At 41.5% G+C, this 21,144-nt stretch overlaps 1 protein-coding gene across 1 annotated transcript in view; it reads left to right on the forward strand.

Annotated features, from left to right (window-relative positions):
- LOC310965473 (dihydropyridine-sensitive L-type skeletal muscle calcium channel subunit alpha-1-like) overlaps positions 1-21,144 on the forward strand; it is a 293,992-nt gene that overhangs the window by 36,497 nt on the left and 236,351 nt on the right. Inside the window, exons 7-9 of the mRNA XM_083939088.1 lie at positions 8,633-8,736; positions 8,824-8,969; positions 13,554-13,635. Of these exons, the coding sequence (XP_083795214.1) occupies positions 8,633-8,736; positions 8,824-8,969; positions 13,554-13,635 (332 nt within the window). The remainder of the gene's footprint in view (positions 1-8,632; positions 8,737-8,823; positions 8,970-13,553; positions 13,636-21,144) is intronic.

Genomic DNA, 21,144 nt, shown 5'->3' on the forward strand with positions numbered 1-21,144 from the left:
ATTTATGCTGTGGAGAGAGGCTAGTCCCCTTCTGAGAAATTACCCATCCCAAAAAAGAAACCTGCTTTCGACAGACCTGCAGTTTGTTTTTGCTGACTTTGAATCCCCCTTATGCCAAATGAGTCAGAATGAGTTGCGTTGCTTGTAGGTATAACGCGGCCGTCGGTGCAGCAAGGCAAGGCAAGGCAAGGCAAGGCAAGGCAAGGCAAGGCAAGGCAAGGCAAGGCAGCTTTATTTGTATAGCACTTTTCATACACAAGGCAGACTCAAAGTGCTTCACAGCACAACATGTCATGAATTCAAATGCATTACAGGAAGACAAAGAGAATAAAAACATAGACAATAATCAAAACAGTGCGGACGTTAAAAGTGCGAAGATTTAGCAGAAAGCTAAGGTGAACATAAAAGTTTTCAGTCTAGTTTTAAAAGTGGTCAGAGTGGGTGAAAGTCTCAAATCTTCAGGAAGTTTATTCCAGCTGTTTGTTGCATAATGACTGAAAGATGCTTTCCCTTGATTTGAGTTTACTCTGCGAACCACTAACAGATTGGTCTCAGAGGATCTTAGTGATCTAGAAGGCTTATGTAGTGGGAGCATATCAGTGATATACCTCGGCCCTAGACCATGAAGTGATTTATATGTGAGCAGGAGGATTTTGAAATCAATTCTCTGACGTACAGGAAGCCAGTGTAATGATTTAAGAATTGGTGTAATGTGCTCACATTTTTTGGTCTTTGTTAGAACTCGAGCAGCAGCGTTATGAACAAGCTGTAGCTGCCTGACAGTTTTTTTGGGAAGACCTGCAAGGAGACCGTTACAGTAGTCTAGCCTACTGGTTATAAAGGCATGGACAAGTTTTTCTAAGTCTTGAGCTGACATGAGCCCTCTAAGTCTTGTTACATTTTTAAGGTGATAGTAGGCCGATTTTGTTACTGATTTGATGTGACTGTCGAAATGTAAATCAGAATCCATAATAACCCCAAGATTTCTGGCTTTATTTGAGGTTTTCAGGGACAGTGATTGAAGGTGTTGGATGACTTTAGACCTTTCTTTCTTAGCACCAAAAACAATTATCTCAGTTTTATCCTCATTTAGTTGAAGGAAATTTTGGCACATCCAGTGTTTGACCTGCTCAATGCACTGGCACAGTAGATCTATGGGGCGATAGTCATTTGGTGATAGCGCTACATAGATTTGGGTGTCATCGGCATAGCAATGGTGGTCAATGTTATTATTTTGCATGATTTGTCCTAGTGGGAGCATATAGATATTAAATAAAGTCGGCCCCAAGATTGAACCTTGGGGGACTCCACACGTTACGTTGGTTTGTTCTGATACAAAGTCGCCAATGGAAACAAAATAGTTCCTATCTTGTAGATATGACTTGAACCAGTTTAGGACTGTGCCTGAGAGCCCCACCCAGTTTTCCAACCTGTCCAAAAGTATTGAGTGGTCGACAGTGTCAAATGCAGCACTGAGGTCCAATAGCATTAGTACTGAAGTTTTGCCAGAGTCTGTGTTAAGACGGATGTCATTTATAACTTTAATAAGGGCCGTCTCTGTGCTATGAAAAGGTCTAAATCCTGACTGGAGGTTGTTGTGGCAGCCAGTAGAAGCCAAGAAGTGAGTTAGTTGTTGGAGTACAACTTTCTCAATTATTTTACTTATGAATGGTAGATTTGAAATTGGTCTGTAGTTGTTGATAATAGAGGCATCTAGGCTCCGCTTTTTTAGAAGAGGTTTAATGACTGCAGTTTTGAAGGCCTTTGGGAAATTGCCCGATTGAATAGAGTTATTAACTATTTGCAATACGTCTGTTGATAGGCAGTCAAAAACATTCTTAAAGAAGTTGGTAGGTAAAGCATCGAGACAGCAGGTGGTTGGCTTTAGATCGGTCACTGTTTCCACTAGAGTTTTAGAGTCTATGGCATTAAAGCTTGCCATCATTGCTGTGTTATTTTGGCCTAAACGGGGTGGTGATCCAACTTTTTTGTTTGAGATATTGATGGCACGTCTGATGCCTTCAATTTTATCAGTATAAAAGAATGCAAACTCATTGCATTTCTGTGTGGAATGGAGTTCGGCTGGTATTTGTGTTGGGGGGTTGGTCAGTCTGTAGAGAGTTGCAAATAGGGTTTTGGCCTTATTAGTGTTGCTGTTTATGATATTGGAGAAGAATGTTTCTCTAGCGCTTTTTAAGACTAAATTTTAGGCCTGGAGCCTCTCTTTATAGATGTCATGGTGAATATGAAGTTTTGTATTTCGCCAGATTCGTTCAGCCTTCCTGCACTCTCTTCTCTGGGCTGTTACAACAGCAGCTTTTCTCCAGGGTGCCTTTTGCTTACCAGAAATTGTTTTAACTGTAACCGGTGCAATGACATCTATGATATTCACAATTTTGGAATTAAAGTTGTTTACAAGATCATCAGCATGGCATGGGTTTAGAGGTGGTAGCGAGGAGATGGCATTTTTAAAGAGTACATTAGCATGTTCATTGATGTAGCACTTTTTGACATTCTTTGATTCTGTTTGTGTCTCCGGAATTAAAGAAATATTAAAGAAAACACAGAAGTGATCAGACAATGAAAGATCAGTCACAAGAACATCAGAAACATTGAGACCTTTTGTGATAATCAGGTCTAGGGTGTGTCCTTTACAATGAGTAGCCTCTTTCACATGTTGAGACAGGTCAAATGTATCTAAAATAGTAAAAAGTTCCTTTGCACCCTTGCCCTTCGAATCGTCAATATGAAAATTAAAGTCACCAGTTATAACTAGGCAGTCAAAGTCAGTGGAGATACTAGACAATAATTCGGTAAAATCATCGAAAAAATTTGCTGAGTATTTAGGTGGCCTGTAAATAATTAACAGAAGAATTTTGGGAGAGCATTTCAACACAGCACACAGGTATTCGAATGATGTAAAATCACCAAGTGACATCTGTTTCCCCTGAAATATGTTTTTAAATATAGCAGCAACCCCTCCCCCCCTTTTCCCAGATCTACATACATCAATAAAGTTACAGTTGGGGGGTGCTGTCTCGATCAGAATGCTTGCACTGTTATTTTGCTCCAGCCATGTTTCAGTTAAAAACATAAAATCAAGTTTGGAAGTAGTAATAAAATCGTTGACTAAAAATGATTTGTTATTCAGAGACCTAACATTGAGCAGACCCATCCTGATGGTGTTATTGACAGGCTTCGATGTTGACTTTGATTTGGAGAGGATAGGAATGAGATTGTTCACTTTCTAACCTAGCCCATTCTTCGGCTTGTTTTTCACGTTGTTTGCGCAGATCAAATGGAGTAGTGTCCATTCCGCCTGAGCTGGTGTTCACCGTCGGTGGCGGGGGTGGAGGTGGCCACGAGGCCCCTCCTGTTGCCTGTGAGATGGGGCCAGTTTGTAGGCTTGAGGTGTTACTAACAATATCCTGTGTGTACACCTCCTCCTCTTCGCCGACCATGAGGGTGCCCTCAGTAATATACAATGTTGGATACATGCCAGGGGTTTCTGAAGTTTGAGTCGTGGCTGAAGGGGAATACAGAGGTGGACATGACGGAGCTGTGGCAGAAGTGGCGAGTTGTTTTGTGGGTGTGGTTTTTTTGTGTAAGTGTTTTGTACTTCGCCAGTAAAACCCTAGTTCTGACCACTCCCTTCTATATTCCTCCAGAGCTTCCGTTTTTTTCTTATATCCGGAACGTTTCATTATTCCTGCATTCTTACCCTTGTCCTTCATTTCATCCCTTGTCACACGACTTTCACACTCCTTCTCCCATAACCACTTGCCCAATGATCCTTTCTCATCCATTTCTTTCCCTTTTCTCTTCACCAACCCTTCCACTTTAACTCGTATTTCCTACAATTTCTTGTCTTTCCCTTTCGGTCCGAGGGTGGTATCCGCTACTTTTATCATATTGTCTAACTGGACTGCAAATGACGTCCATCTGGAGTTGGGGTTAACCGGACCCCAGCCTCCATCGTCCTGCTCGGGATCAAATTCTCCGTTCATTATTTTCTTAAATGATTACTGTCTTCTGAGCCTTATTCTGAGACGGTGACTCATCCACGGCCAATCAGCTCTTGCTGATCCTGCTGACTTTGTTCGTTACAGTTCACCTCTGATTGGAACAGCCAGGACACCGTGTTATTCGTTCACTTCGCTCTTATTGTGAGTCAGAAAACAGCAAGCCCGATATTTAATTATTCCCAATGGAAATCCATATTTTAACTTTTAACTATCCGTGTATGCGTGAATAAGATATCCGACAACAAACACCACCTCTAACACGAATACTCCTAAAAATGGCGCCTAAGTATCTCGTCTGCCTTTTCTGTTCTTTATTCACTTTTACAATCCACGCTAAATACTCCGGTGACGTATATGATGCAACCATGAATGAAGTTATAACACTTCCCTGTTCTCGTCAACGGGGGTTAATGCCGGTAATGCTGTTCTAGTAAAGGAAGCTTCTACACAGACTCACGTCTGTGCGCCTTCACTCTCGGGGTTACCCCAGAACGTGCACCACTTTTCCCGTTTCAGATAAAAAACAGCGACGGAACTAAACCGCCCTCTGTTGTCCCACAGAAATGTGTATTCCTCAGAACCTGAGTCTGATGTCAAAGTGGATATACACACGAACCTCCCACACTGCTTTAAACACACATATGAGTCCCAGACTCCACTTATAGCAAAATTGCGATGCCTCTGTGAGCTAAAAACTCACTTATAGAATTCGGGGTATCCTCAGTTCCCCGGGCCTCTAACCCAGTAACCTCCTAGGTTTTGTCCGTATCCTCGTCATAATAACGGTGGGGTCAACCACGACCCAGGACCATTCTCAGTTTACCATTCTCAGTTTTGCCATTATCTCAATTTAAATTGTTTACTCACTGTGGCGCAGGCAAGACATAATGTTTTAGAATGCCCAATGTGCAGAGTTTCGATTAAACAGGTTCTGCTTACCTTTACTGATGTGCCGGCTTGTGTCTCACGCTGTACCCCGTGAAGAAACCTTTTGGGTCGAATTTGCCTTCTCCTCCTTCCGATCCCGGACGGGCCCCCAAATTGTTGAGATCAACCTGCAGTTGCCTCCCCGGGTCCGTTGATCGGAGGATGGAAGAAGAGATCTTGAGACAATGGCTTGAGATCACACCAATATCTTTATTGGAGCACTTTGCAAAGCGGAGACAAGTTCTGATACAACACCAACCAGGTAATACATCAGACGAGTCTGTTGTGGTCTAAGAGTAGTGGCTTTAAATACACTGGTGGGCTGATGGTAACGCCCCCAAGGTAAAAAAGGTGGCAACAGATGTTAATCTGCCTAGCAACATCTTATAACACTAAATGCTGAGAGAAGGAATTTAGTGCATGTCCCTATATGGCTATCTAGAGAGACAGATGTGTCTGTGTTTGCAACACTCGAACTTGTTAGTTAAGGAATATGTGTGTGTGTGCCTAAAATGAGGAAATGAGCATTTCCTCTGTTTGTTAGAATCTTTACGAGGTGATGGGAGAATGGGCCGAGATATCTTACCTTGCACATTCTAGGCTCTGTGTTGCAAGTTTATTATCTGCTTAATCAGCAAGGAATAGTCTCATTCCAGGGGTACTGTGTACCAACTTCAGTTTAGCCATTTCAAAAGCCACATGAAGAGAGCAGCTCATTTCTCTTACCTCCACAATACCTCAGAAATTTCTTTCTTAAATTTAAAAAAAGAGCCAAGAAAATATATTTTGTAGATTTTATTAAAAGGGATTGAAAATCATATCGTGATCTCAGTATCATGAATCGATTTGTGAATTCAGTGAATCATTACATCTTAATTACAGTCACATGCATAGCTGAAGAAACACAAAGTGGCCATACAAAAAGCCAGCAGCAAACGCCAGCCTCCTTCAGGATGAGGTTTTTTTCCTGGTGTATTTGCGTAATTCTAGCTGGTTTCAGGTAGATTAACCATTCTAAAGTGCAAAAGTGATTTTAGAGTGTAAATTAATTGTGTAATCTAATGTTTGACTTGGTTAGTTCTGTGAGGTCATGTTTATATCTACTTCGCAAGTAATTCTTGGACTCAAAAAAGGTCTTAAAAAGTCTTAAATTGAACTTATTAAAACGTACAGAGACCCTGGTATCTGCAACACGATAAAAAGCAAAGACATATACAAAAATCCTTTACAATAGTAACTTAAATAAAAATAATTATACCGTGTACATTTGAGACGTGGTCCAAAATTAAGTGCAAATTATACTGTTAAATTAATATGTATGTATTGTAGTAATTGATCAGATAGTTCAAATGAAAGAGGAGAAAGTTAAATGACTGCGTCTAGGGTGCAAATGTTTGTATTAATCTTTAGTCCATTAGGGGTGTGGCGTTTAAATCGTCCAGGCTTGGACAACCAGGGTACCCACCTCTTCCATCCATTTATTGTAAAAATCATACTCTTAACAGAGGTTAAGCCGTTCTAAAGAAAATGCTGGAATTGAAGAAGTTCTGATGTGAATAAAGCTCTCTTCTGCTTATATAGGCATTATGTTAGATTGTTGGACACTTGCACTGTTTTTACCACTTGAATTTAGAATGTCCCGAGACACTCATATATTTCCACACTCAACTCTCATTATTTACAATAGTGTCCTCCTCTGGTCTACTGTAGCATGCACTCACATGCAAACGCACACAGTCACACACACACACACACACACACACACACACACACACACACACACACACACACACGGATATCCTGGACTCTTCTCTGTAAAACACCTTCAGTACCCCTGCCTTTTTGGTCTCTATTGCATTTCACATTGTAGATTATGATTCAGGATGTAGTTTATCTTGGTTTGATCCCCTTAAGTAGTGCAGTTGTAATGCAGACAAAGCACAGTAGACTGGTCTAACAGTTTTGCTATAAAGTAAATTCATATAATTGGCGGTTGATTAATTGAACTGATCAGTGGATTCCGGTGTCAGCAGAGCCATTCCACGTGTCATGCTTGTTACACACACAGAGATGCTCAGGAGTGCTCCTCCTCCTCCTTCTCCTCAGTTAAGTAGGTTATCAGTGCATTTGCTCAATGACTTGCAGATTGAGTGTTGATGGTACAGAAAACTGTGAGCATGAAACTTTCTCCACTTTTTTGAATCAGTTGTTTAAATAACATGGGCACATGGCCTTTAAAGGGAATAGGAGATGACACTCATTGGATTCATTCATGGTATGCCAAAAACATGCCCATAAGAGACTAACATTTACCCCATGTGCCTTACTTTGCACCTAAAATATGCATAGTCTAACTAGCAAAAGTGTAGTCAAACAAACCCTTACTACACCTGCAACATACATGTCAGACCAACCACCAAAGATCCTCAAAATAGGTTATTAAAGGTTGAATATTGAGAATGAGCAGAACACCACCATCTAGTATCTCAAGATTGTAGTCAAAACAACAAAAAATAATTCAGCTGTCGGTTTGCCAGGTTGGTCAAACCAGGCCCAGTAGTCTACAGGAGACCGGAGTCTGTTCGAGCCTTTTAGAACCCATCCCCTCTGGCAAATCGCACCATAAAAACAAGTATTGCAGATGAGTTTGACCGACACTTACCGTTAGCCGTTACCATTAGCCGTTACAGATAAGTAAACATGAAAGTTAGCTTACCGATCAAGGAGAAACATAGCCATTTGGGCGTGCTTTTAATGCCGTTGATCTCCTTTATCTCAGTCCATCGAGTGAATGCTTGGCCTATATTGACTCTCGTTTTTGACCATTTCCGGTCACTCAACTGCTGGGACAAATAACGTCCCCTTCGCTGAGGCTCCGAAGCAGCTGCAGGATTAGCAAACTCCATTTCACCCAGTGCCAGCCTACAGTAGCTGACCCCAACAACAGACAACCCTGGCAACCTGCAATGTCCAATGCTATTGGCTGGTACAATGTAAACAGAATGTGAAAGAAAGTCATTGTCAAACCCGTCAAAAAATGTTTAAGTATTAATTCAGACTAAATATATCTTTTTATGGAAAATAAATACTTTCATGCTGTACCCCTCAAAATGCCCGATGGGTGTATTATTTAAAATATATATATATATAGCTTTGAATAAAGAATTCTGCATATTCAACCTTTAATAACTTATCAGGCCTAATCCTAAAATGTACGATCTGCTGTCCTTCTCTGTTGACTTGACCAAGTGCTTCGCCACCAGCATGAGTAAAAACATTCACTGGCCATAACTGCAGCTGCAGATGCGTTCTTCTCCTTTTTTTCCTCATTAAGAGAAATAGCGGACTGGTAGACTGGCAAGGAATAATAAATAAACACATAGCACAAAATAGCATCTTTTGTTAGAGCTGCTCAAGCACGTCTTACCAAATCCACATTTCTGCTCATTTTTTAATTCTCAAGCCCAAACTGCGTTGACCCTGAAGACATTTTGGACTTGTTTCCATGGTAAATGGAGTGGTATGCTTGGTAAAACTTTAGAAAGATGATCCATACCTACTCTGTGACAAATATTCCATCTGTTGTGGAAATGTGTTCTTTGTGTGTTAGCTATCACAACATTTAAGTCATACTTACCAATTTCTTTGATAAAGACAGAAAGGTTTGCTTTATCTGACAGGTAAATGATGCAATAGGAATGGAATGGCCATGGATTTATTTCACCACACTGATCCTGGTTGGCTCCTTCTTCGTGCTCAACCTGGTTCTGGGTGTACTCAGTGGGTAGGAATACCCTTAACTACAACTCTTCTATTTGTTTATTTGCATAATTGTTTGTGTCTGCCCTTCAAATGGTTTCTTTCCCACTAGTGAGTTCACAAAAGAGCGAGAGAAGGCCAAGTCCCGTGGAGAGTTTCAAAAGCTGAGAGAAACCCAGCAGCTGGATGAGGACCTCAAGGGCTACATGGAGTGGATCACCCAGGCTGAGGTCATGGACAATGACCGGGAGGGCCAGGGTAAGACACAATACAGACAATAAAATACCTATTTTCTGTCATGATGCATTGGTTGAGTTTAACTACACTACAAGTTTCCCATGTTTTTCTTTTATCTGCAACAATATCATCAACAAATTTTACAAATGTATGTTACTTCTTACACTAAAAGTAATCTCTCTGTAGTTTATTCAGAAACTCAGCATGTGGTTCATTAATCAGAATCAGATTTATTGGCATATGTTTTCTTTGATATGTTTTTTTTTTTTTTTCACATACACTTAATATCCCTCCTGTATCACCCTTGTGGCTAACATTTACCCAAAAGTCCTTTTTGACTGTTACTACCTAACTTAACACTGTGCAACAAACTGGACAAAAGTCAGCTATTGGTGGGGAAAACAGGAACTTCTCTTCATCATCTGTTTTGTGCTTCAAGGAGACATGGCTGAGTAGATACCAGACTGCGCTACAGAAATGCTGTATATATCATGAGTTATATTTTCCAAATCATCCCATGTCGGTCAGTCTTTCTGAGCTTTATTTCAGAAGCCTCATTACTATACTGCTACAGTTACTGCTACATGTGGCTGTACACAAACAAGGTGTTTTTTGTTGATCTCCCTCAAAATTCTCATGATTTATAAGGCTCTGTTTACACTGCAGGTCTTAATGCACCATTCTGATTTTTTGCTCACATCCCATTTTTTGTTTGGCTGTTCACATAAAGTCTTTAAATGTGGCTTATCTACTTGTGACCAGTTCACGCTTCTGAAGTGACCTACATGCGCAGTTGATCATTGATGACATCACGCCACAACAGTGTTTATGGAAGGGTACATGGCAACGGCAACCGGTATTGTAGGACTTCATGACTAAAACTTCACTTCACTCTCCCTCCACTGGCCACCTGCTTCACTGCTGTCCTCCATGTTTGTTTTGATTCGGTTCCCGGCTCCCACCTGTTGTGCACTTTTTTTTTCAATCAACTTAATTTGTCACTCATTTACAAAACAGAAGGACGTGAAAGTCTCATTAAATGCGACCCGGCTGTTCAGATTGCGGTCGCATTCAAAAAAATCCGATACGTATCCAGTTCAGTAGCACAATTAAAAGTGGCCTGATTCTGATTTGAAAATGTCAGATTCAATGTGATTTATGCTGTTCACACTGTAAAAAAAAATCAGATATGGGTCACATATGACCGAAAAAAAATCTGATTCAGGTTACTTGGAACTGCAGTGTGACCACCTCATCTTATTATGACTCATAGTCATAGTGCCTCTGCTGGCAATAGGAAGTCACACGTTTCTATACTTTAACAAACTCCTCCTACAGATTTAACCCAATTAACTTCCAAATATATCAGTACCATCTATAGATGTGTGATCATACCATACTGAAAACTTTAACTTTTTGTCGCACTGTGTGGGCATGGCACCAAAGTCAGCCCTTTCATCACACAACAGTTAACAACAGTTATACTGTTAAATTAATATGTACTCCAAGTTGACCTAAATTTCTGAAAACCAGTAGGCATATATAACACCTCCAAACGTACAAAAAAGCCTGTTTGAGCTATAAAGTAAACGCAACAGGAAGTTGGCCATTTTTTTTCTAGAGCCATTTATCCACATTGGCACGTGTCATACTTTAACAAACTCCTCCTACAGATTAAACCTGATCGCCTTCAAAATCGGTCACTACCCTCTGAAGACATGTCTGATCAAACAACAGATCTACCTGCTAGTACTATATTGTGGTCTGTAGGGTTCTGCACCCTGATCGTGATAGATGCATTGACTCCTTTAGTGGCATTTACAAGTGTGTCAAACAACTCGAGTCCCTCTGTCCTTTTTTTCACAGTGTGAACAGTGTTTGGACCTTGTGATGTTACTTTTCACTCCTTGTCCTGTGCGTGTGACCTTTCCCCATTTAATGGCTCACCTCCAAACTGTTGTTTAGCTGTACACTCCACGTAAAGCTTTGGGATTACAACCTGGTTGAAGTAGATGCAGGAGGGAATGATACATCTTCTGTCCAGCGTGCAGAGGAGGTTTTTAAATCCGTCTTTGGTGACCTTGTTAACAGAAACCATCTCCTTAGCAATGTAATGTGTTATGGCTCTGGTTATCGCCCGGTGTCCTCGGCTGCTCTTATCGTACGGAATTACACTGGCAAAAGATGCTGTAATTTTGGTCTTTTTGCAACAGTGGGCCTGATTATCATTGTCACCGGACTTTGTACCGGACTTTTTCGTCATGCACTCCTCATACAAATGTCTGTGGTGATTTTTCAAGTGGTGCACATCTGCAGCCTCAAACCCAAATAACTCCCAAATGATGGACATGCTGTTTTTCTTAGTGATTAAATCCCTTAACTCCACTTCTGATTCAGTTGAAGCCATTTCTGACTAATTACAAGGTAAATACTGATTGGTTAGCGTGACCTGTCCACTAGTAGCATGCCACTTCTTGGCAGGTTGGTAGGGAGACGGATTTATGTGTAAAATAGTTGACACAACAGATCCTGGGTCGGTCAGGAGCGCTGCAAAAACTGCAGCTATGGCGATCACATGATCACGTTGACTGAAATCACTGTTTCGGTGAGAAAACAATAAATTGTTCAACCCTAAGCCGTTAGGTAATAAATTAAACTGGCAATACCTCTGTCCAAATTCAGGGACCAGGCTGCAAAAAAGGCAGCCAAATTAATCACTGTCCATTGTAAAAACACCTAGTGATACACAAATTAAACTGCAAAGCAAGAAGCTATTCTAAAATAGCATGCAAGAGCTCTACATTGTCACACAATACAGACAGCTGACATTGTGGAAATAAACATGCAAACAGGTTTCAATGCACTCCCAACTGTTTTTGTCAGTTTAGGACCAAACATTGAACCTAGTGCCTAGTGCTCCTTGTAGGGTCTCCTATGGCAGAGTGGTCTCAGGCGAGGGGCCGGACTAAGAATGGTTCAAAAAAGACTCTATGGACAAACGAGGAAGAGGAAGAGAGACCCTGCCCGGAGGAAACCCGGGGCTCGCTGGCGAGCGCCTGGTGGCCGGGTTTGCCACAGAGCCCTGCCGGGCTGACGTGGCACCTCCCTCCTCTCCATCCTGTGGGCCCACCACTCGCAGGAGGAACCGCTGGGGTCTCGATTCTCAACCACACACAGTCTCAATTCTGGAACCGTACTCCTGGATAGGGGTTGGACCCTATTCTTCTCTGGAGTTGCCCAGGGTGTGAGGCGCCGGGCAGGTGTGGGTAACTCAAAAACCCCTGGCTGAGCGCTGCGGTGTTGGAGTTCATCCCAATGGACGAGAAGGTCGCCTCCTTACGCCTGTGGGTAGTAGGGGGTAAAACTCTGACTGTTGTTTGTGCATATGCACCGACCAGCAATTCAGAGTATTCAGCCTTCTTGGAGACCCTGAATGGTGTCCTGCATGGGGCTCCAGGAGGGGTCTCCATAGTTCTGCTGGGAGACTTCAACGCCCACGTGGCCAATGATAGAGACACCTGGAGAGGCGTGATTGGGAAGAACGGGCTCCCTGATCTAAATCCGAGCGGCCATTTGTTATTAGACTTCTGTGCTAGTCACGGATTGTCTATAACTAACACCATGTTTGAACATAAGGATGCTCATTAGTGTACGTGGTACCAGAGCACCCTAGACCAAAGGTCGATGATCGATTTTGTGATCGTATCATCTGGAAACTCGATTGAAGAGAGGGGCAGAGCTGTCAACTGATCACCATCTGGCTCAACAGCACCTCCACACAGGGACTCGTACCAGCCGAGTCACCTATGGACTGAGCTACTGCCGCCCCAAGAAAGAGTGTGAACATTAAAGTCACCCAAAAGCCAGCAGGCTCCTGAGATAGGAGTTCTTATTCAGGTTATACCAAAGTTAGTTACCAGTCCATGAGATGGGAGATGTCTTGGTTGTAGATAAAGGGGAATCAGGTCGCTCTTTGTTCTGCTCAGTTGCGTTGTAACCGGTTGGTTAACCTGGATGATGATCCTACTCCATACAGGCAATGTTCAGGGCCTAGGGACAGCGGGCAGCTGTTCCCTGGATCCAGCATGAGAGTGTTGAGTTGAGTGTGGAGATTTGAAGAAAGTGTCCAAGGAAGAGAGTGAGCAGGAAGTGTCCTACAGTTTTATATACACTGATGATGATGTCATCACCAGAGGTCAGGTCAGCCAATGGACTAACAGTTTGGGGGCCCCTTGGAGAGTTCACACATGGGTGTGACCCTATTGGGGGAGAGTTGCATGGCAGGCCTTTGTCTTTGACCATGCCCTCAAGGACAAAGGCTGCCAGGCTTTTGGGCCTAGTCTTTCCCTTTGTTTGATTAGACTGAGGCCTTCTCATAATTAAACTGAAAGTTCACGTTAATCCAGGAATGAACAATCATCTTTGGGTGGCCGGTTGCACCTACACACTTAAACTACTGTACAGTATTATATGAATTTTTCACTGTATATCATGTATGTATATGTAACTCTTTGCACTTCTGGTTAGACCCTTAGAATCTCTCTCTGTGTGTGTGTGTGTGTGTGTGTGTGCGTGCACATCTGTGTGTGTGTGTTTTCTCCTCAGGCCTGCTCACCTTGGAAAATGGAGGATCAGAGACTGGAAGTGTCAGCAAAATGGACACAATGCAGCTGGTCATCTATTACTAGTCAGTAGTTTGCATCACCATTAAATTATAGCTTTGCTTTGGAAGATATCTTATTTGACCTCATGAAAAAAGTTGTAGTTTTTTTTATTAACATCTAATATTTTCATGAACATCAGCATTTCAGGTTAGAAAACTAAACTGAGTCTGTTTATATAGATGTGAGTATTGTGGTTAGTATCTTTTTTTTAAGTTTCTGGTTTTTACATTGTCCAATCTCCCTCAAATTTCTCATGATTCCTCAGAGTCACGCCCTGAACACAAACCAAACTTAATATTGACTCACAGTCATCCATCCCCTGCTGGCAACAGGAAGTCACATGTTTTTACATGTCTTTATACGTTCGAGAACTCCTACAGATTTTACATGATCAACTTCAAAATCAGTCAGTAGCATGTCTGATCAAACCATACTCAGTGTTTACGTTTTAACTTCACTGTGTGGATATGGCGTGGCCCCCAATTCAGCCCTACCGCCATACAAGAGGAAGTTGTTGAAACCTAACCATACATTGTCCAATTTGCACCAAACTGAATTCAGGCCTGAATACACCTACATCTCAATATTGACTCACAATGATAGCGCCCCTATTGGAAAACACTAAATTACAGCCCCTCCCCCAGGATTGACATAAAATTATGAAAACCGGTAGACATATATAACTCATCAGACTTACAAAAAAGCCCCTTGGAGTGTTTTGCTAAAGTCAACAAGAAGTTGGCTATTTTGAATTCTATGGCATTTTTTGCACATTTGAACGTGTCATACCCTAACAAACTCCTCCTAGGAATTTAACTTGGTTGACTTCAAAATCAGCCAGTATCATCTAAAGACATGTCTGATCAAACAATACTCAGCAATTTTTTTCTATTTTTTGCGCCATGTCATTTACATGAAATTTCCATTGTGGATTCTGCACTCCACGTATGGAAACATAAGGCATGTTTTGTGCATGTTGGGTAATGGCATGGTGGCTATTTTGGGCTTTTCGCCATAAAACAGGAAGTCGCTATAACTTACTAGGCCTGAAGACAAACACATGCCAATATTTACCAACAGCCACAGCGCCACCTACTGGAAACAGGAAGTCAGACTGATAGGACAAAATGTATCCGATTCACATTAAAATTCCAATGTGTGTTCTACACTTAATGAAGAGAACACAAAGCGTGTTTGGTACACGCTCTCTAGCGTCCTAGGGGGGATGTAGGAAGCGCTGCAAGAATGGTGATAGATATCCTGCGGCCCCCCACCCTCCGCACAGCATTCCGCGGCTGCATAAAGCCACGATCGCCCCCGCCAGGGTCTGGCAGGCTCCCCTGACATGCGACGGGTGCGAGGGCCCCTTCATCGTCGCTTGCGGCTCTTGTTCCAAATGAATCACCTTTTTAGCGGCTTTATCATATTCAAAAACTCACCAAACTTCACAATTAATTCAGGGGTGCCAGATTACGCTCTTTCCATTAAAAAAGGAGGTTGTTGTAACTTCACCATACATTTTCCAATGTCCTTCATACTTTGATTGATGATTCATAAGAGTCCTGCCCTGAACACAAAGCCATCTTAATGTTGACTCACAGTCATAGACCCCAGCTGGTGACAGGAAGTCACATATTTTTACATGTCTTTACACTTTAACAAACTCCTCCTAGAGATTTAACACAATCGACTTCAAAATCAGTCAGTACCATCTTGAGACGTGTGACCAAACGATACTGGGCATTTGCGTTTTAAGCGCAGTGTATGGGCGTGGTGTGGCGCCAAATTTAGCCCTATCTCCAAAAAAGAAAAAGTTGTTTTATCCTGACCAAACATTGTCCAATTTTCACCAAATTTGTCATACATGACCAGAGCCCCAACTTGGATACACGTACATTTCAATATTGTCTCACAGTGATAGCGCCCCCTTTTGGCAAACATTAAATTACAGCAACTCCCCCAGGATTGACCTAAAATTATCAAAATCAGAAGGCCGCATTAAGCTGCGCATTAAGTTAAAGTTGTATGTATCAGATAGATCTCAGTTTGTACATGTTCATGACAAATCCTCTGTGCACACTAAAGTAAGTTCCACAGGGTTCTGTCCTTGGAACGATTCTATTCACCTTATATATGCTTCCCTTAGGAAATAAGCACTCCATAAATTTTAATTTTCATACTGATGATACCCAATTATATTTATTGATAAAACCAGAATAAAGTGATCAGTTAGATAAACTTCAAATGTGCATTAAGGAAATAAAAAGCTGCAGATGACCTGCAATTTTCTTATGTTAAACTCAGATAAAACTGAAGTTACTGTACTTGGCCCTCTGAAACTCAACATCTAAAGATATTGTTACTCTGGATGATGTCGCACTGTCCTCCAGCACCACAGTAAGGAATCTGGGTATTGGTTTTGATCAGGATATGTCTTTCGATTCTCATATAAAACTAACAACAAGAAATGCATATTTTCACCTGCGTAATATTGCGAAAATTAGGAACATTGTGTCTCAGAAAGATGCAGAAAAACTAGTCTATGCATTTGTTATTTCTAGGCTGGACTAGTGCAACTCCTTATTATCAGGCTGATCCAATAAGTCTGTAAAGAGTCTCCAATTGGTCCAAAATGCTGCAGCATGTGTACTGACTAAAACAAATCGAAGAGAACATATTTCTCCTGTACTAGCTTCTTTGCACTGGCTACCTGTAAAATCTAGAATACAATTTAAAATCATTTTCCTTACCTACAAAGCTCTTATTGGTCAGGGTCCGTCATATCTTAAAGAGCTGATTGTACCGTATTACCAGACTAGATCGCTTCGCACTGAGAATGCAAGAATACTTGTCATTCCTAGAGTCTCTAAAAGTAGTATGGGAGGCAGAGCCTTCAGCTACCAAGCTCCTCTCCTGTGGAACAGGAAATAAATATGGGGATGATGTTGGGAGGCAGACCCCATCCCCATATTTAAGTGTAAATTTAAAACTTTCCTCTTTGATTAAGCTTATAGTTAGAGCTTACGAGCCTTTAGCTATGTTGTTATTGGCATTTAATTTTTCTTAGAGCGTGCATGTACGGAGCTTAAGCTGATTTTGTTATGCTTAATGATGCTGCTATAGGCCTAGTCTGCTGTGGGATAATCCTGTTCCTGATACTCTGAGCTTCTATCCTCTCTACCTGTATCATCCATGTCTCATTAATGCATGTTACTAATTCAACTTCTTCCCCGGAGTTGTTTGTGCTTTGTCGTCTCGCAGGTCTCTGCTGATCGTGGTGGTGCCTGCTGCCATGGTCACAGCCACAGCTGTTATTTCCACTACTCATCATTGATCGTATTAACTACCATAATTACTTCTCTGGCGCAGCATCGGGCGGCAGCTTGTAACAGCTTCTGCCGTCGTGCTATTTTTACATTGTTTTTGTTGGTTCAGTCTTTTCACTTTTTTTTCGAATTAATCACATTCTATACATAAACGTTGAGACAATGCCTTGCCTAAGTTTTGTTACCGTTCTCTGCGTTCTTCAGTTACTTTTTGTAACAGAGAACCTTGCCGGTAGTGGGGGGGGGGGGGGGGGCATTGTTTACACGCGTAAATAGCTGATTGTGCTGCGTAAGCCTGTGCTGCTCCCCAGAGACAGACCTTTGATCCTGCAGGAGTTAAGGAGGAGACGCTGGGGCTTCAGGGCTGGAAACAAACGGAGGGAGAAAAGAAGAAGACATAAGCCAGCAGTCCCAGTGATTCTAATGGGAAACGTGAGGTCTTTGGGGAATAAGATGGACAAACTTTCAGGGCTGGTGAGACCCAAAGGGAATGCCCTGAGTGTAGCCTATTTTGCGTCAGTGAAACTTGGCTGAACTCGCACATCCCGGACTGTAGCGCCGAGCTTCCCGGTTACTGTTTGGTACATGGAGACAGAGATTGTTTTAAAAGTCGGAAGAATAAGGGCTTGCACCTTACGTGAGTGAAAGGTGGTGCAATACCGAACATGTTGAATCAGAGGAATACATGGCTCAATAGAGCTGTGGCTCTATCAGCCTGGCTACAGTGCTGAAAAGAAATCTAGGATTGTTATTATTCTCCTCTATTAAAGATGAATAATAGGCTGCTCTGAGAATGTAGGGCTACTTGTCGTTCCTAGAGTCTCTAAAAGTAGAATGGGAGGCAAAGCCTTCAGCTACCAAGCTCCTCTCCTGTGGAACAGGAAATAAATATGGGGATGATGTCGGGAGGCAGACCCCATCCCCATATTTAAGAGTAAATTTAAAACTTTCCTCTTTGATTAAGCTTATAGTTAGGGCTTACGAGCCTTAGCTATGTTGTTATTGGCATTTCATTTTCTTAGAGCCTGCATGTTCAGGGCTTAAGCTGATTTTGTTATGCTATATGATGCTGCTATAGGCCTAGTCTGCCGTGGGATAATCCTGTTTCTGATACTCTGAGCTTCTATCCTCTCTACCTGTATCATCCATGTCTCATTAATGCATGTTACTAATTCAACTTCTTCAGCAACAGCTGCTTTTGTCGGGTTATTTTAACGTTGTTATTGTTGGTTCAGTCTTTTCATTTGTTTTGTCGAATTAATCACATTCTGTACATAAACGTTGAGACAATGCCTGGCCTAAGTTTTGTTACTGTTCTCCGCGTTCTTCTGTTACTTTTTTTACTATTTGTAACAGAGAACCTTGCCAATAGTGAGCCTGCACCACTGTCAACAAGGCGATCAATTTCAGAAAAACTAACGTTAGTACAGGAATCTTGACTATTAGGTTAAGGCATTCAATTAAATGCAGATGGAATCACTTCCTTAAATTCAATTACAGCACTATCAGATAAACATCTAGTGTATAAACTTTTGCAAAGCCTTTATAGTCTTTCCATTGAATCCTATTCTATCAGACCATTATTTAATAACTTTTGAATTCATATTACAGGACTACTCACCTCTGGGCAAACGTTTCTACACTAGATGTTTATCTGATAGTGCTGTAACTAAATTTAAGGAAGTGATTCCATCAGTATTTAATTGAATGCCTTAACCTAATATTCAAGATTCCTGCACTAACGTTTATTTCTGTGAAATTTATCAACTTGTTGAAAGTGAACAACACTCAACTATGTTGCTCCTTTGAAAAAGAAGATAATGAAACAGGAAGTTAGCTCTGTGGTATAACTCACAAACCCGTGAATTAAAACAATTATCGCGAAAATTGGAAAGTAAATGGCGCTCTACTAAAATGGAGGAATCCCACTTCTAAGTCTAAAGTCTAAAAACATATAGGCCCTCCGTAATGCCAGAGCAGCCTATTACTCATCATTAATAGAGGAGAATAAGAACAATCCTAGATTTCTTTTCAGCACTGTAGCCAGGCTGACAGAGAGCCACAGCTCTATTGAGCCATCTATTCCTATAACCCTCAGTAGTAATGACTTCATGACCTTCTTTAATGACAAAATTATAACTATTAGAGACAAAATCAACTCGCTTGGCACCAATTTTTCTTCAAACCCAGGAACCTTAGAAACAACTGTATGACCTGATATATTCTTGGACTGTTTTTCTACAGTCGACCTTAACAAATTAACCTCTACTATTTCAGCATCAAAGCCTTCTACTTGTCTCCTAGACTCTATTCCAACTAGGTTACTTAAAGAAGTGTTACCTTTAGTTAGCACTCCTGTATTAAATATGATTAATATGTCTTTATCAGCAGGTTATGTACCACAGTCTTTTAAAGTATCTTTAATTAAACCCCTTCTTCAAAAACCCAGTCTTGAGCCTGAGGTACTAGCCAAGTATAGACCTATATCTAACCTTCCTTTTTATCCTCGAGAAATTAGTCGTCAATCAGCTATGTGACTTTTTACATAATAATGAGATATTTGAGGACTTACAGTCAGGATTTAGAGTGAATCATGGTCAGGATATGTCCTTCGATTCTCACATAAAACTAACGACAAGGACTGCATATTTTCATCTACGTAACATTGCGACAATTAGGAACATTGTGTCTCAGAAAGTTGCAGAAAAACTAGTCCATGCATTTGTTACTTCTAGGCTGGACTACTGCAACTCCTTATTATCGGGCTGCTCCAATAAGTCTGTTAAGAGTCTCCAGTTGGTCCAAAATGCTGCAGCTCGAGTACTAACTAAAACAAATCGAAGAGAACATATTTCTCCTGTTTTAGCTTCTTTGCACTGGCTACCTGTAAAATCTAGAATAGAATTCAAAATCCTTCTCCTTACGTACAAAGCTCTTATTGGTCAGGCTCCGTCTTATCTTAAAGAGCTCATAGTACCGTATTACCCGACTAGATCACTGCGCTCTGAGAATGCAGGGCTACTTGTCATTCCTAGAGTCTCCAAAAGTAGAATGGGAGGCAGAGCCTTCAACTACCAAGCTCCTCTCCTGTGGAACAAACTCCCAAGTTTTATTCGAGAGGCAGACACTGTCCCCATATTTAAGAGTAAACCTAAAACTTTCCTTTTTGATAAAGCTTACAGCTAGGGCTTACAATCCCTTAACAATGTTGTTATTCTTTAAATGATTTTGTTCTGCTTATTGATGCTGCTATAGGCCTAGTCTGCCGGGGGACAATACTTTTCCTGATACTCTGAGCTTCTCTCCTCTCTGTCTGTATCATGTCTCTGCTGATCGTGGTGGTGCCTGCTGCCGTGGTCCTGCATGACGCTTCCTGCTGCTATTAACACTATTACTCATATAAACTAACATTAGTTCATGAATTATAACATTTGTAGCTATAAAAACACCATCAGTGATATGTCTCGCTGTATCGTAGCTGCTATTGCCACCACTCATCATTGATCATGTTTGCCACCATAATACTATCATTTTTATAATCTATCACCTTAGCTGTGCTTGTTTCCACTTTTCTGCTGTATAAACTGCCATGACATATAAGTCATATTCACATTACTATAGATATTATTGTAGTTACTGTTACGCTTTGGTTGCTTGCATCTCTCGAAGTGTGTCTGTCTGTCTGTCTCTCTCTGTTCATTTGTGCATCTTTTCTATCTTTCTCTCTTCTTTTCTTCCTCCCCAACCAGTCAAGACAGATGTTCGTCCTCCACCGTACTCGACGGAGGAATTGTTGGGTCTATGTAAATCATAAATAAGTCATAGTGTGTGGTCCTTATCTACTCTGTAAAGTGTCCTGAGATAACTTTTGTTATGATTTGACTCTATAAACAAAATTGAATTGAATTGAAATTGAAATTGAATTCCCTACGCGGAGGAAGCAATCCACCGGTTTCCTGCTGAGAGCCATGGCCTCAGATTTAGAGGGACTCTGACATGGCAGAGGCGGAAGCCCTTCTGGCCTGTCGGTACCTTATCCAAGCCGTTTCACACTCGGCTGCGAACCGATCCAGTGAGCGCTGAAGGTCACTGACCGACAATGCCATCAGGACCACGTCATCTGCAAAAAGCAGAGACAAGATCCTCAGCCCACCGAACTGCAATCCCTCCCCACCACAACTACGCCTCGATATCCTGTACATGAAA

Source organism: Echiichthys vipera (genome assembly GCF_963691815.1).
Source record: "Echiichthys vipera genome assembly, chromosome: X".
NCBI lineage: Eukaryota > Metazoa > Chordata > Actinopteri > Perciformes > Trachinidae > Echiichthys > Echiichthys vipera.